The sequence below is a fragment of the Rhododendron vialii genome, chromosome 12a (genome assembly GCF_030253575.1).
Source record: "Rhododendron vialii isolate Sample 1 chromosome 12a, ASM3025357v1".
Taxonomy (NCBI): Eukaryota; Viridiplantae; Streptophyta; class Magnoliopsida; order Ericales; family Ericaceae; genus Rhododendron; species Rhododendron vialii.
In genome coordinates this window covers 27,868,302-27,883,238 of record NC_080568.1, presented here as the reverse complement: position 1 = coordinate 27,883,238, position 14,937 = coordinate 27,868,302, and the positions used below count along the sequence as shown (strand labels likewise).

Sequence of the window (14,937 nt, the reverse complement as noted above, 5' to 3'; positions counted from 1 at the left end):
CCCTAAAATCATCATTAAAAAAGAACCAATAGAGTCGTCACTTAACACTTGGGTTAAATTTCTGTATATGTTTTGTAGAACATAGGAATTGTTTGATAACCCAATTCAAAATTGGATGTAAGCAATAAACAATTAAGTAGGTTTAATAATCATATTTCTCTTTGCTTAAAATTTGAATTTCCCTCTTAAAATATAAGTTAAATTGTTTCATAAAGATTAAGTAGCATACTACCTACTTAATACTTGTATACCACCTCCTTATACTACCCTCCCACCATCGTTGCCACCACCATCCTCCCACCATCGTTGCCACCACCACTATCAGTACCACCACCCCGCCTCTCCACTATCACTCTCCTTATACTACCCTCCCACCATCGTTGCCACCACCACTACCAATACCACCACCCCGCCTCTCCACTATCACTCTGCCATCGCTACCACTACTTCCCAAGCCTTTTTTTCTCCACTAACCTACCTCTACAACTACAACCATAACCAATCTCTACCATTGTACAGTCGCCATTTCCACCACCACCACGACCAATACAACAACCGTCATCTCTCCACTACCATCGAATGCTACAACCTCTCATCTCTTTAATTAGCACTGGGGCTCGCTATGCCAAAAACGAGAAAAATTAACCCCCTCCCTCCACCACCTTCCAACTCTACATCCACCCACCTCTTTAAAAACACCACGACCTGGGACGAATCTATGTAGTGTCCCGTAGGGGTACCGGCCCCTACCTGATTTCGTTAAATTACATTAATAGTCTTAAATATTTCAAGTACATATACCCAATAGATTTATGATAGTGTTCTTTGAATGTTCATTCACCTAATGGTGAAACTCTGCGTTAGTCCCAGATTTTGTCTCGATGTAAGTGCAATGAGGTCTCTGTAATAGCCACGTGGTGCCAAAATCTATATAGGTTAGGCGTCGTAGGGTCCGTAAGGGCCCGGGCCAAAATCAGTATTTTCCAGCGAATATTTGGAATAGTCTATATGAATATCTCCTTTTCCACCAAAAACAAAGCAAATATATGTCGTTGACAACACATAATGGAAATCAATATCATATCCAAAAAAAACTTTGTTTTGGTCCTTTTATAGGGGAATTCTCAGTATAATTTTGGGAACAATAATTTTGGGAATTCTCAGTATAATTTTGGCCCTGGTCTAAACTTGGAGAAAACTCCACTTATGGGCTTTAAGGCGGTTTCTAAACCAAACAGCCCAGCCCAACTTAACCTCTTATGACTCCCTCCGACCGTCGGAATCTCACAAACCCTGACCGTCCGGCGATCCCACGGCACACGCTTCTCTCTCTCTCTCTTCACATTTCCGACACCTCGCCGATTCTCTCGCTCGTCTCAACACCCGCAATCACAGCGTAGCCCTTCGCCCAGTCGTAATCTCTCTCTCTCTCTCTCTCTCTCTCTCTCTCTCTCTCTCTCTCTGAATTGTTTCCTCCCGAGTTTTCAATTTTCTTGATCCTATTAAAGTTTATCTCGTTATAATCTAGCTATCGTTTGGAGTTTAGAGTGGTTGCAAACTGGAAAATCTTCCGCTGGGTATTCTTGATTCAGGTATTCGATAATCATATTTCGTATTTTCCTTTCTGGGTATCACGAAATTCACTTAATTTTCCAATCATATAAGTTAACCCCGGTTTTCGGTTTCCAATCATATAAGTTAACCCCTGTTTTCAATATCTTGAATTAGGCTCTGAAGCACAATTAAATCATTTTACATCTCATAGCTTCAGCGTTCTATCAAAAAGATATATTGAATCATTGCTTGTCTTCTTCGTGGATAATTTTGAAATTCCATGCTTTTCTTGGTACTTCTTGAAATGGGTTATAGGGCTAGATATGTACGTAAATTTTGTAAAACTGAAGACAATTTGTATTGAGTCATCTTGGGGTTTCATAATGTATGGGCACGGCGTAAATGCTGCGGGGCGTAGTGTTTGAGAGGGTTAAGCTAAAGATAATGCTTTGCAATAAGTACATATCATTCCTATGCATAATCACAGTAGCGTAGAAATGATATGTACTTATTGCAAAGCACTTTTGATATTTCTGGAGATCTTGAAAGACATGTACTTTTGATATGTGTTTGAGAGGGTTAAGCTAAAGATAAGAGTGTTTGAGAGGGCATCAGTACTTTTGATATCTCGTTGTTTGCAGTATGGGGAGGGTTAAGCTAAAGATAAAGAGGTTAGAAAGCACAAGCAACCGGCAAATAACGTATTCAAAAAGAAGGAATGGCATCTTGAAGAAAGCTAAAGAATTATCGATATTATGTGACATCGACCTTATCCTTCTGATGTTCTCTCCAACTGGGAAGCCAACATTGGTCCGTGGGGAGCGCAGGTACTCGTTGGCCGTGAATTCTTCCGTATTATTTCTGTGCATATGTGATGATAGAAAATTGAAGTTAGAATAGATCTTACCGACCGGTAAGAGTGGGAACTTCTATTAGACTTATCAACTATCATGGGTCTACTTGTTACAAAAGGTGAACACATCCCTGAATGGTCCTTGATACAAAGGATGATTCATCCCTGTCCTATACAAGTCTAAATACTGAAATCCTTCACTTTGATAAACTATGAAAACGACAAGCTTGCAGTGCATTTCTCCTTCCCCTACCCCAGATAAGTACGCTATGTTTGGGACCCATTACTTAATGGAGTAGGGGTGTGCAAAAGACCTGTCAAACCGTCTTGGCCCATGCTGACGCCCAAGGGCACCGAAGTATGTATCTTCAACACGTTGGAATAAGAGATGGTGCAAAACTTGAGCACATTAACAAATGTTTAGGTTTGACAGCCTTTTATTCTGCTTGGGACATGAAACTTTTGCCAGCTGATGGGTTGTATGAGATGGAATGAGCTAGGTTCTTTTCGAAGTGTAAGTCACACCAATAGCTTGTGAGGACAATGAGATGAACTTTAGCTACTTGGTCAGCTTGACTTCTATTTCATTATCATCATACATTCTATCAAGTTGCAGATACTTCTTTGGTAGTTCAGGGAAAATGTTAATTTGCTGGAGGTAATCAAGTCATGCACATGGAAATTGTTGTAATGCTTTATAGTAATGAATTCAACCCTCTTCCAGCTTGAGTGAAGAACATGTGATCATGTGACTACTGCTTTATCTCATGGGAACACTTAGTAGGAAATTTCGCTGGACGTTATGTTATGAACACTGTTGTTTCTATATTTTATAATTGGTTCTCTTCTAAGTCACTTTAATGGGAAGGTCCAGAGTGAGCTAAATGATGACTATTGTTCTGAATTTAGGCGTAAGCTAAACTTAGTGTTGTCGGATTATTCCCATTATGAATAGTACAAATTTAGTTTTTTCTCTCTATTGAAATGAAGTGAATAGTAAGGTCAGCACGGCATCATTTTATGTTCTAAAATCATGTATTTACTTCCTTGGTCAGCAGCTTTGAAGAGGTCATTGCGAAATTTGCGCAGTTGACACCGCATGAAAGGGAGAAAAGGTAACGAAAAATCACACTAAATTTGTGATTATTGATGTCTAATATGTTATTTTATATTTATTTGGACTAATTGATGCTGAGTGATTTTCATTTGACTGGAGCAGGAAGCTGGAGAGCCTTGAAGTAAGATTAATACCACCATTCTCCAAAACAATTTATGTTTCTCCATTGTCTCACTATCTTTTTGTTTCTGGCTTGTATGACTAACACCCGGTCAAACATATTGGCTTGGAATATAGGCACTGAAGAAAACTTTTAAGAAGGTAGACCATGATGTAAATATTCAAACGTTTTTGGGTCCAAGGTGTGTGATCATTATTTTGACGAATCTATAAGAACTTAAAGTATTTAGTCCTTGTGAAAGATTTGATGTTCTTTTTTCTTTATACTTGCAGCACTCAATCAGTTGAGGTGAGCACTTTGTCCTTGCTATAAATGAACTCAATTTTAAGAAGAAATTGAGTTGTTATTCACCTCTAGAATCCTAATAAGATTCTTTCCTGACATCTTTTATGTAAATTGCTGTGGACAGGAATTGTCCAATCAAGTAAAGATACTACAAGCTCAACTTTCAGAAGTTCACAAGAGACTGAGGTGCAAATTTGGACCTCTTATGAATAAAGTATTGCTTTTTTCTTTTTGGTCTTGTTGATTGTTAAAATGGTATTTAGCAGGACTTTAGGTAGTTTTGAATGAGTCTCTATTTCTTCTTTAGTGATTGGTTCCCCCTTCTTTTGTTTAATTTTGATCCCAATAAAATATTATCCTTTGATTGATGATTTTGATTCCAAAAAAAGTGTACGTGTAGAGGAAGTGCTTGAGCTTATCCAATATCACTCTGTTACAATCTACGAACTAAGATAGGAGCCTAAGCCACTCATTGCCAATCGGTTTTTGGTTTGATGCTTTAACAAGGGGCATACATGTGAAGTGGCCAGAACAAGTAATTTGTTATTCTGTTTTGTGTTGCTTCAGCTATTGGAATAATCCTGACAAGATTGGCAACATTGAACATCTTAGCCAAATGGAAGACTCGCTAAGAGAATCACTCAACCGTATTCGGATGCAAAAGGTATGGTGTCATAGTTCACAGCTTGACAGTTATGGAAAACTTGGGAGTTGGGACTGTGGATAGTTTGGTTGGTTACTTGGTTTTTGCCCAAATATACCATGTTAATACTCCTCAGTTCCAAAATGTTAGTTTCTTTTGGGAGTTTCACCGTTCCAAGAAGACACACATATGTTTGTGGACAAAAGGTATTGACATTTCAAATTTTCTTTTGGGAGTTTCACCATTCCAAGAAGACACACATATGTTTGTGGACAAAAGGCATTGACATTTCAAAGCTGGACAAACAAAGTGGAGGAAGGGAGTATTATTTTTGTGGACTTGAACCCTAAGAAGTTTTGATTAGCAAAATTTGGAAATTGATACTTCTACCAGCTTCTATGGACAACCAGCCCTGGCTCACAAGGTGAGGCCCACCATATGAGAGGAGGGATGTGGAAGCATTATATGTGGTATAGGAATTACCATAAATTTGCGTAATTTCAGTTATTTTGACATGTAAACAGTCACTTTAGTGGATGGTGAAAACCAAGTTAGTAGGCATATTCTCATTTTTAATGCTTAGAACATCTCATTTACATCATGTGTAAATCACTTGGCGAACTTATAACTCAAAAATCTGTAAATAATTTATATACCCCTTGTTCATTCTCTTGAATTATCAAGTTAACCAGATAACAATATACTTAGTCCTCGATCTAATCTTGTAGGGAAGTTTCGCAAAGCACCCTCTTATGCCCTTAGAATGCACTAGCCAGGTAATGAATCTTTTAGCTTGTAGGAAATTGCACTTGTCTATGTTGTGATGTGGATGAAATCTAATGTGGACGAATATTGCCTCACAGTTCCAGAATGGTATGCATTTACCCTTGATGATGGGTTCTATGCAAGAATCCCAAGCGTTGTCGTGGCTTCCAAATAATGAGAATCAACATATGATGTTAACTGGAGAGCCAAACTTTCTGCTTCCAAGGTGTGGACTACTCATAACTATTTTGGTTTAACATTACTAGTATTTGTCACCTCAATATATTAAGATATATCTCCCTTCGTGGAAAAGTCTTCTGTTTTGCGAGTCTGTGTTGCTTGTATGTTTATAGAGTATAATTTTGGAACCACTAACTTCTTAAAACCAGCATCCATAAAGTTTAATCCTTGTTCCGATGTCCAGATTCACAAAGGTTTTCAATGATGTTTCCCTTTTTTCAGAGATATGGATTGCTCTACTGATCCTTCACTTCCAAAGTATTCCAGTTATTTTGGATCTGGCAAAACAGCAATTGATAGTACTATACAAGGTCATAATACTGGAGTGGAAGATACCACTGCATGGTTGAGACTACAACTCGATGAGCAATATCCATACCCTTCGTATGGTGGTCTCGATTTGCCGGATGCAAAGAAATTGAAGCCTGATTCAGAGATGAACTTCCAAGGAAATCCATTTGATTATGAGATTAATAGCAATTTTCAACTGCTAAGACGTATGTGTGACGACGATGTTCATCACGCTTGGATTCCTCCATCTGAGCCTTTTACCACTTCCATGCTCAATGGCAACCCATTCTCACAGGTTAACTTCTTTTTCTTTTTCTTTTTCTTTTTTTGCACTGTTCTTTTTCTAATAGATTTGCAAGATTTTATATTGGTGAATTAGTTTATGCCTTGTCTCTTCACCCCATGAACTGAGTTCAGTTCTCTGATACTGCATCATTTTCTTGACAAAGGGTGACTGAATTTAGGGAAGACATGGCTTATATTTTTAACTGTCTCATCCCAAGTCCTTTAAACAAAGTTTCATTTGTCTGACGGCTCGTTTGTTTGCCTGGAGATAAAGAGATGGGATACAGAACCATGGGATATGGGTGGGATTTATAATCCCCTGGGATATAGAAATGGTGGAGGAAAAACAAATTCGGTGTGGTTGGGATTGTGATATGCATATTTTAATTTCGTCCTTGTGCAAATCACACAAGGACAAAACAGGTTTGCAAAACGGTCACATCAATAAGCTTTTGACAGAGGGGATACGTAATCCCACCCCCTCCAATGTGATTTCATATCCCGGCAGCGGGATATAAGCCATGTCATCCTGTCCAAAACGGTGGCAACAAATTCCCGGCTTTTGGGGCCAAAAACATTATATCTCTAATCCTACCCTTACATCCCCAAACAAACAAGCCCTTAGGGTTTGGAACATTTGATCTAAGATGATAAATCACTTTGGTTCGTGCATTTCAGCTAACTCGAGGTGAGTTATTCTTTGTGTCTTTATTATGCATTCCAGTTGGTTTCATATCAGATGTTCTCTTTCTTTCTTTGCTTGCAGCAACCAAATTAAGTCCACATCCCTTGCACCGTTCATTGAGGCACCGAGAATGGTACCCGCAAAACTCAAGTTGCACCACCACTGCCTTGCTTCGAACGGAGAGTTATTGATGATGCCATGTTTCACTTTGCATCACTATCAGATGGAAAAAAACTCATTTTTGCAGTACCGCTTGATGGAGCCTGTGATATAACCCAAAAATGAACTTGGTAAGCGAACTGTGAACCGTATAGTGTAAGATACAATCATACACGGTTGTAAGTTGGTCCATGTATTTCATTTCTCACATTATTTGGCTGAGAAAGTTGCTTGTTGTTCGGTTGTCTGATGTAAAAAAACACTCTATACCACAAAAATGAAACTAGTTACGCAAAATAATCAGTTCCCTTGTCTAGATACAGATCGAATTCCTCGGATTCCTTAGATTGTTGCTTGGGAGAACAAAGTTCGATTTGTTTTCTTTCTTTTTTTTTGGCAAATGAAGTTTGATTTGTAATATTACAGTTGAGCAAATACTAGTAAAAAGGCGATACATTGTTAATGACTTCTTAGTAGTTCCCCTGTACATTGAACAATAGTACTTGTTTACAATGAAGCCCAAAACACACTCAAAAACCCATTTCACTCATGATTACACACACTACAAACCAGAACTTCCTTTCATTTCTCAATCATTTATTAGTTTCCCCCAAATGTTTGAACAATTGTGTTGTGCCATGGATCAGAGAGATGCTGCAACAGGTTGTCGAATGGCCCCTTTCCGGTCACATTGTGTTGAACCAAAAATCCCAGGAATGCCAACATTGCCAACCTCCCTGCACAAAGAGTCACACGACATTAGGACGCGTGATTTCAAATACGTTATTGTCACATCGTTCTCTGTCAAGTTCATTTGTCTAAAAAGATCGGTATGGTATATGGTTTTACCGTTAGCGAGCTCCTTCTCCTTGGCCTCCTCAGTGGCAGCGAAATTGAGGGGATTGAAAATGCCTCCAGGGTATCCAACTTCATTGGGAGGCAAACTGTAGCTCTTGAAAATGGGGTCTTGGTTTACACTTCCAGGGTACTTGATGTCTTGCCACCTTCTGATCTCGACGTAATGGAACAAGATGAACTCGATCACGAACAGAGTCGATGAAGACGCAAAGTACTCGCCTTTTCCCGCGTCGTACCATTTAGGGACGTTGATAATACCGATCTGTGTAAAAACTTCCGGAAGTAGCATTCCGGCGACGCCTAGCATGGCCCACCGACTGTTGACGAGCTCGGCTTGGACGTACCATTTCAAGTTTTCAGGGTCCTCTGCTAGGCCTAGTGGATCAAACCCATTGTCACCTGGTAGACTGGATCAGAACAAACAACGCAACTTAGTTGGATTTTTTGTTCATATGCAAGTCGGTTGTTTAACTAAGAGAAGTTTTTCCTTTTTCTTTTAATTTAGCAGTAAGGATATGCGGATCAACTTACGTGCACTTCGACTTATTTTTAAACTTAGACCGGCATTAATAAAAATAACAAGAATTACCTGCCATTGAGGTAGGCTGGTGAGGGCAAACCCGGTAACCACTCTCCTTTCTTTGCTTCGACTCTGAATGACCTACGCGATGAAGATGTCGCGGTTTTAAAGGAGATCTGTCGGTTCAGCTTACCGGAAGAACCAGAAAGAAAACCGGATCTCAGGGTGGATGGCCGGAAAACGGCAGTGGACGCCTGAGCGCTGACCGCGGACATCTTTCCCGGCCTGAATTTCCTGGTGTATAAGGTTGTTAACTGTGGTGGTGTTGACACAAAATGAAAACGTTTTGTGTTATATGGTTGATGTATTTCATTTGAGTTGGCACACTTGTGGCCTGTGTTCGTTGTGGGATTGTGATGGTTGGTTTGCTTAGATTTTTGGGATCCAACGGTTGTGATTTGGTTTGTGAATTTCAGATTAGCCAATGGGATCTGGTGTTCCTTATCCTCTTATCTCGGTGCCATATCCACAAATCTATTTCTTTGTAGCTGTTGGTCAAGGAAAGATTTGTGGGTCCTAGGTAATTGCCACGTAGGAAGATCCTTATGCCATCTGGAATCCTTGCTGTCCAATCAATGCATGACATATGGTTGGCTCAGACAGAAACTCAACACCACATATCTATATAGTTGTCAATTCTTTATGAAATCTGATAAACTATCCGGACCATTTGTCTCGGCAATCAATGGTCTAGATTGCTCATTGTTGTATGTAATCTCAACCGTCCAACCGTCTCGACAATCCTAACCATTGATTTCCGTCTCACGGACGGTCCTGATGTGCACAATATCATCCCCCAATCCAAATTATTTGATGGTATATTGGGGCACCGCCATGTAGTACCTCAACACTCTTATTCATCACGCATTTCTGTGTAGTTCACCGAATACACGTTCAGACTTCGGTTTCGAGATCAAAATTCATAACAAAACTGACAAATGCAAGGGAAGAAAACCTACTTGTGCATATATGCTGATGCATACTCTTCTCTATAAAGTAACCGAAATGCTACTGGTACATATAAATTGTGCACAAGTTGTGCACAGATTTTGTGGTGGGGCCCACCATAGGTCCCACACAAATGATTCGAGTCGTTCATTAAATGTAAAATATTTTTTCTAGAGTTCTTGCAAAAAATCAGCTCAATCCAATACCTATAGGTACTTCTAAATTTCTAATCATCTAACTTTTCATTACCCAGAAACCTAAATGAAAATTTAGATGATTGGATCGAGCACTTATAGGTATTAGATTGAGTTGATTTTTTACGAGGACTTTTAAAAAAATATTTTACATTTAATAAACGGTTCGGATCATTTGTGTGAGACCCGTAGTGGGCCCCACCACAAAATCTGTGCACAATCTGTGCACAGATTGTATGTACCAGTAGCATGGTTCATAAAGTAACTAGGAAAAAACTAATCAAATAAAATTAGTTTCCCCTTTTTTTAGTTGAGTTTAATTCAGCCTGTAAGACACCAAAAAATAGATTGTAATTTTTTTTTTCCTTGTTAGGAAAAAATAGATTGTAATTTGTAAGTTACTACCCTTTCTCTTCTGCTTCCGCGAAGGAACTTCACAAGCCCAAGGCCCCAAAACTAGGTCTGTGCAAAAAAACCCACCTACCCGCGACCCGATCCGAAGGGTTTCAAACGGGGCCGAACATGTGATTTGGACAGGTACGGATTCAATTTCTGTTAAAAAATCATATTTCGGTTCGGGGTGGTGCGTTTCTTACCCGACATGACCAAAAACCAACCAATCGATAAAGATCAATTTGGTTTTTGACCCGACCCGACAAATCGGATTCGCGGACGGTTCCTACCCCTATTTGGTTCGGTTTGTGGCCTAAGATTTTTGTTACCCGATCTATCGGGTTCGGGGTCAAACCCGTCCAGCCCGACCTGTGCACACCCCTATCCAAAACCAATCCCACTATGGGCATAGACTAGGGTACACAAAATATATCTAGCTCATCTGGGGTTCATCCCGATCACACGCAAATGATTAAAAAAAAAAAATGATTCGAGATTTTCATTTTATAAAATATAGTAATTTAGTAGCACATCGTGTAAAAAACCAGTTCAATCAAATATCCACTAGTGCTTCATGCTGCAAAGCTTGAACAAAAACCAAACCAATTTTGATCAAGCACTTACTGCTGAGAAATTTTGCCGGAGCAGGTATATCCCACGTGGTGTCCGCTCGGCACTCCCGAGCCATCCGATGCACTTTTGAACGGCTCAAATTGAAACATTCTCTCTCCTCTCATCCCTTCTCTCTCCTTTTTTCTCTTTCCAAATCCGAGCCGTCCAAAATCGCATCGAACGGCTCGGACACCACGTGGTACCCATCTAGCACCGAAAAATTTCTCCTTAATGCTATCTAACCCCACACATGGATGATGAAGTTTATTTCTCTGCCCACCCGTCGATACCCGTATAATTAGTCCCTACAAAACAATACGTGTTCTCTTGTTGTACTTCGAAACCATCTTAGTTTGTCTGGTAGTAATAGAACATGAATTTGGAAGAGATGAAGGAGGAGGTTTAAAGCCATAGAATTAGGATATGTAACGAGGGAGAAGTAGAACATTCGATCTTATCAACTGGATGTGGAGTAATATGGAAAACCTGTTATTGGATTTGTGACCTTCCGAGCGAATTTTCCCGAAGAATTATACGAATTGAGAAAATTATATATCATCCACTTAGCCAATTATCAGACCACGATTTGATCATTAAAGATTCACGTCAACAGATTTGGATCAAGAATCGTGGGCTTGCGACCGGCATAAGAGGCTGCCTCTTTAGCCCAGACAGAAAAAAGAGCAAGCTCTGATAAAAGTCAAGTCCAAAACGATCATGAGAGATTATTTTGGTAGCCTACTCGTTCAACAGCCCTGCACCAAATCACCTGTTTTAATTATAGCCCAAACTTTTGATAGATGCAACTGTTCTTCTAGCTCATATTGTAGTTCAGCAACCAAACTTGAAGGTGTTCAACTTTGTGCCTAATTGGATGATGCAATTCGTAAAAATTTGGCAAATCTTCTCCCTTTCTCTGGTAATTGGCCTGCCTACGAAGGTCAGTTCGAAGTACCATTTGAACTCGTAAGGCTCCACTGCCTTGACATAATTTCATCTCCGTATAGATAGATATGGTCTCTACAAGGTCATTACTTAAAAGTACACTTTCGCAAGAGTCCTTCCTAGAACCCCATCACATCAACTTACACGGGCTCTCAAACTCCCAGTTTGTCTATCAAGAACGAGTTTAGTTGATTGTAAATTGCTATTCCCCCACACCCCACCCCCGATCCCACAGCACTTTTTCTACACTTTTCCCAGATTACCCCGGCTCCCCCCCCCCCCCCCCCTACACACACTCTGGATTACAAACCCGCACTCCTCCCAGCCCCTAAAACGTTGCCGTTTTAGTTTTAAAAAAATCAAAACTATCAATTTGCAATCCTATGGAGCAGAAACGTAATTATGAGAGCCTTAGAGACAAAATTTGATTATGTCTCTTTAGAATAATATGATCAGAATAAAAATATCTACACACCCGTTCAAACGGATTAAAAATTGAAGCACTTGATTTTTTAACCATATTTTTTAATATATTTGGTCTCAAAAAATTAAGTGTTCAAATTATCACTCCGTTTAAATCGGTGCAAAGATATTGTTATTTTGATTATTTTGACAAGATCTTTGCACCGATTCAAATGGAGTAAAAATTTGAGCACTTAATTTTTTGAGACCGTTTATATATTAAAAAATATGGTTAAAAAATTAAGTGTTTCAATTTTTAATCCATTTGAACGGGTGTGAAGATCTTATTGATCTTATTATTTTGATCATATTATTCTAAAGAAACATAATCAAATTTTGTCTCCAGGGCTCTTATAATCACGTTTCTACTCCATAGTCCATAGGATTGCAAATGGCTGGTTTCGATTTTTTTTTTTAAAACTAAAACGGCAACATTTTAGGGGATTCATAAGGGCTACTATGCCCATGGGGGCAGCAGAGCCTGCGGGTCCCCCTACTTTTTAATTTATTTTTTTATTTAATTACTTATATCTTATTTATTTAATTTCTATAAATACACCATTTGTATATTTAAAAATATAATTCAAGAATTAAGTGCTTTAATTTTCAATTCAGTTAAATCGGAGCAAAGATCGTTTTTTATTATTATTTTATTTTAAATGGTTATAATGAATTTTTTGGTTTAAAACCTTTCAACAAACACCCTAAGACTCATTATTTAGTTTCAAGACTCTCTTAGGGTGTCCATTGAAAGGCCTTGGAGCAAAAAATTTGTTATAACCATTTAGGATGAAATGATCAGAAAAATAACAACTTTGCACCGGTTCAAACGGATTAAAAATTGGAACACTTATTTTTGTAACTATATTTTTTAATCTATAAAGGACAAAAAAAGGGGAAAAAACAGTCGGATAAACATAATCAATTGAAACATTTTTTTTTCTCTCAATTACTTTACAAAACCTAGAATTAGACTTGAACCTATTGTGTAAGAAAGAAAGAACAAATTTTTTAAATGTAAGAAATAATAGTTTGATTAGTAGCATGGTTACTTAGGCTTTCCTCACAGACTATGTACACAAAAAAATTTTAGGAACGCCACGGTGAAAAATTCGGGGCAGAACAATGGATGACTACAACTTTTTAATTTCAGATAGTTGGTCATTTGAGAATGATGTTCGTAGTGGGGAGAGCATCTCCCATAAATAGTCGCAATTATACACCGAAATTTACCACTAACCATAATTCATTGTTAAAAAAAATTAATTAACTAATTAAAATAATACAAATTTATTAAGTATAAAGTCAATTTTAATTGGAAATAGAATTTCAGTTAATCAAAAAAAAAAGAAGGGAGGTAAATGGGAAAAGAAACAAATAATTGAAAATTAAAAAGGGAAAAATAGGAGTAATTCAAACTGGGGAAAAAAAAAGAAATAAAGAGAAAAGAAAAAGAACCAAACTGGAAGGAAAGAAAGAACGGGGGGGTAAATGTGGAAATGCGGAAGATGATACACCCACCGCGGCTCCCCCACCGCACGCACGCCGGGCCCACTCCGGCTACCGGACGGCAGATCCGAGCCGTCCAAAAATTCTATAAAAAAAAATCGAGTGGGCCCTCGCGAGAATCAATAGCATCCGACGTATGTAGGTTCTCAATCCTAACTTCCAAAAATCAGATGATCTAAGACGTTAAAAATGGAAGTTCGGATCGAGCACCTATACACATCGGATGCCGTTAATTTTCGCATAAGCCCACTCGATTTTTTTTTTTAGAATTTTTGGACGGCTCGGATCGGCCGTCCGGTGGCCGGAGTGGGCCCGGCGTGCGTGTGGTGGGGGAGCCTCGGTGGGTGTATCATTTTCGAATTCCATGTGGAAATAGGTTGTGGGGTAGGGAAGGGGGGGGGAAGTAGGTCTCAATTGATTTTAGGGGAAAAAACCCGAAATAGTCTTTGTAGTTTAGTATTTGTGTCAACTTGGTCCTTGCAGTTTAAATTGGCTCGATTTACACTATGTAGTTTTCATTTTGTTCCAACTTGATCCAATTACTAACTGCCGTTAGACTTCGTTAACCCCAGACACGAATGGGCCCCTTTTCTAGGGTTAAAACCATAATTTGTCATTTTCCTCTTATCCTAATATACCTCTGAATTAAAACACAGAGCTTCATTGTTCCATTCTCCATTTTTTTTCATAGTTTCTATTCTCCATTTGTTGCGCCTGGGATTTTACCTTCGACCGAAACGTGTCTCGTTCGCCTTCGAGAGGAAGGAGTGAGAGGGATTAGGGCCTGAATAAGAGATCTGATTCCTATGAATTGCAACTTGGTTCTTGAAAAGAAAGTAAAAGTGAGGAGTTTTGTGTTATATAAAAGAGGTTCAGATATTTTTAAAAAATGTTTGAATTTTAAAAAATGAAGTGGGTTTTATTTTAAAAAGAGACTAAGCTTTCATCAAGCTGTTTATATATCTCCGAGTAAAGGAGAATCAGATCCGGCCATAGTTCAGGCCACAAAAGGGATTTAGAAAAAAACTTAGAGTCTCCATCGGGTATAGAGTTTAGGTGTGTCTGGTCACCTCTTGAATATCGAAAAAATAATTTAAGTATTTTAGAAAAAAAAACAACAGCCAAAGAACCCGATTTTTAGAAAAAAGTGACTCCATTTTGTTTTTTAGGAAAAAGCTTTAGGTCTGCGAGATTAGAGAAGGAAGAGTTCAGTAATTCACTAGAAAATGGACCCATTTGTTTCTAGGGTTAACGGAGGCTAACAACAGTTAGTAATTGGACCAAATTGGAACAAAATGGAAACTACAGAGTGTAAATCGAGCTAATTCAAACTGCAGGGACCAAATTGACACAAACACTAAACTACAGGGACCATTTCGATTTTTTTCCCTTGATTTTTGCTTTGTTTGGCTTGTGTTTTAAAAAAAATTTGAAAAAT

General features: G+C 38.6%; 2 protein-coding genes across 7 annotated transcripts; one reads left to right on the top strand and one right to left on the bottom strand.

Moving 5' to 3' along the window:
* The first annotated feature begins 1,156 nt into the window (after positions 1–1,156).
* On the top strand, positions 1,157–7,301 carry LOC131311588 (agamous-like MADS-box protein AGL65). Of its 5 annotated transcripts, none has more exons than XM_058339082.1 (13): positions 1,157–1,414; positions 1,529–1,592; positions 2,196–2,381; positions 3,463–3,522; positions 3,627–3,645; positions 3,762–3,826; positions 3,918–3,933; positions 4,055–4,116; positions 4,498–4,594; positions 5,302–5,349; positions 5,437–5,564; positions 5,846–6,164; positions 6,921–7,301. In XM_058339082.1, the coding sequence occupies exons 3-13, from the start codon at positions 2,197–2,199 to the stop codon at positions 6,930–6,932; spliced, it is 1,011 nt and encodes a 336-aa protein (XP_058195065.1). In that variant the 5' UTR covers positions 1,157–1,414; positions 1,529–1,592; position 2,196; the 3' UTR covers positions 6,933–7,301. The 5 variants fall into 5 exon arrangements, with proteins under 5 accessions (XP_058195065.1, XP_058195062.1, XP_058195063.1 ...); XM_058339079.1 differs by having other exon boundaries at positions 1,158–1,414; positions 1,547–1,592; positions 5,801–6,164; XM_058339081.1 differs by having other exon boundaries at positions 1,159–1,414; positions 3,466–3,522; positions 5,801–6,164.
* A 135-nt stretch (positions 7,302–7,436) lies between these two features.
* On the bottom strand, positions 7,437–9,063 carry LOC131311589 (chlorophyll a-b binding protein P4, chloroplastic). Of its 2 annotated transcripts, XM_058339084.1 has the most exons (3): positions 8,446–9,046; positions 7,848–8,263; positions 7,437–7,735 (listed from the first exon to the last, which is right to left on the bottom strand). In XM_058339084.1, exons 1-3 carry the CDS (start codon positions 8,649–8,651, stop codon positions 7,599–7,601), a joined length of 759 nt encoding a protein of 252 aa, XP_058195067.1. In that variant the 5' UTR covers positions 8,652–9,046; the 3' UTR covers positions 7,437–7,598. The 2 variants fall into 2 exon arrangements, with proteins under 2 accessions (XP_058195067.1, XP_058195066.1); XM_058339083.1 differs by having other exon boundaries at positions 7,437–8,263; positions 8,446–9,063.
* Between the last annotated feature and the right edge of the window lie 5,874 nt (positions 9,064–14,937).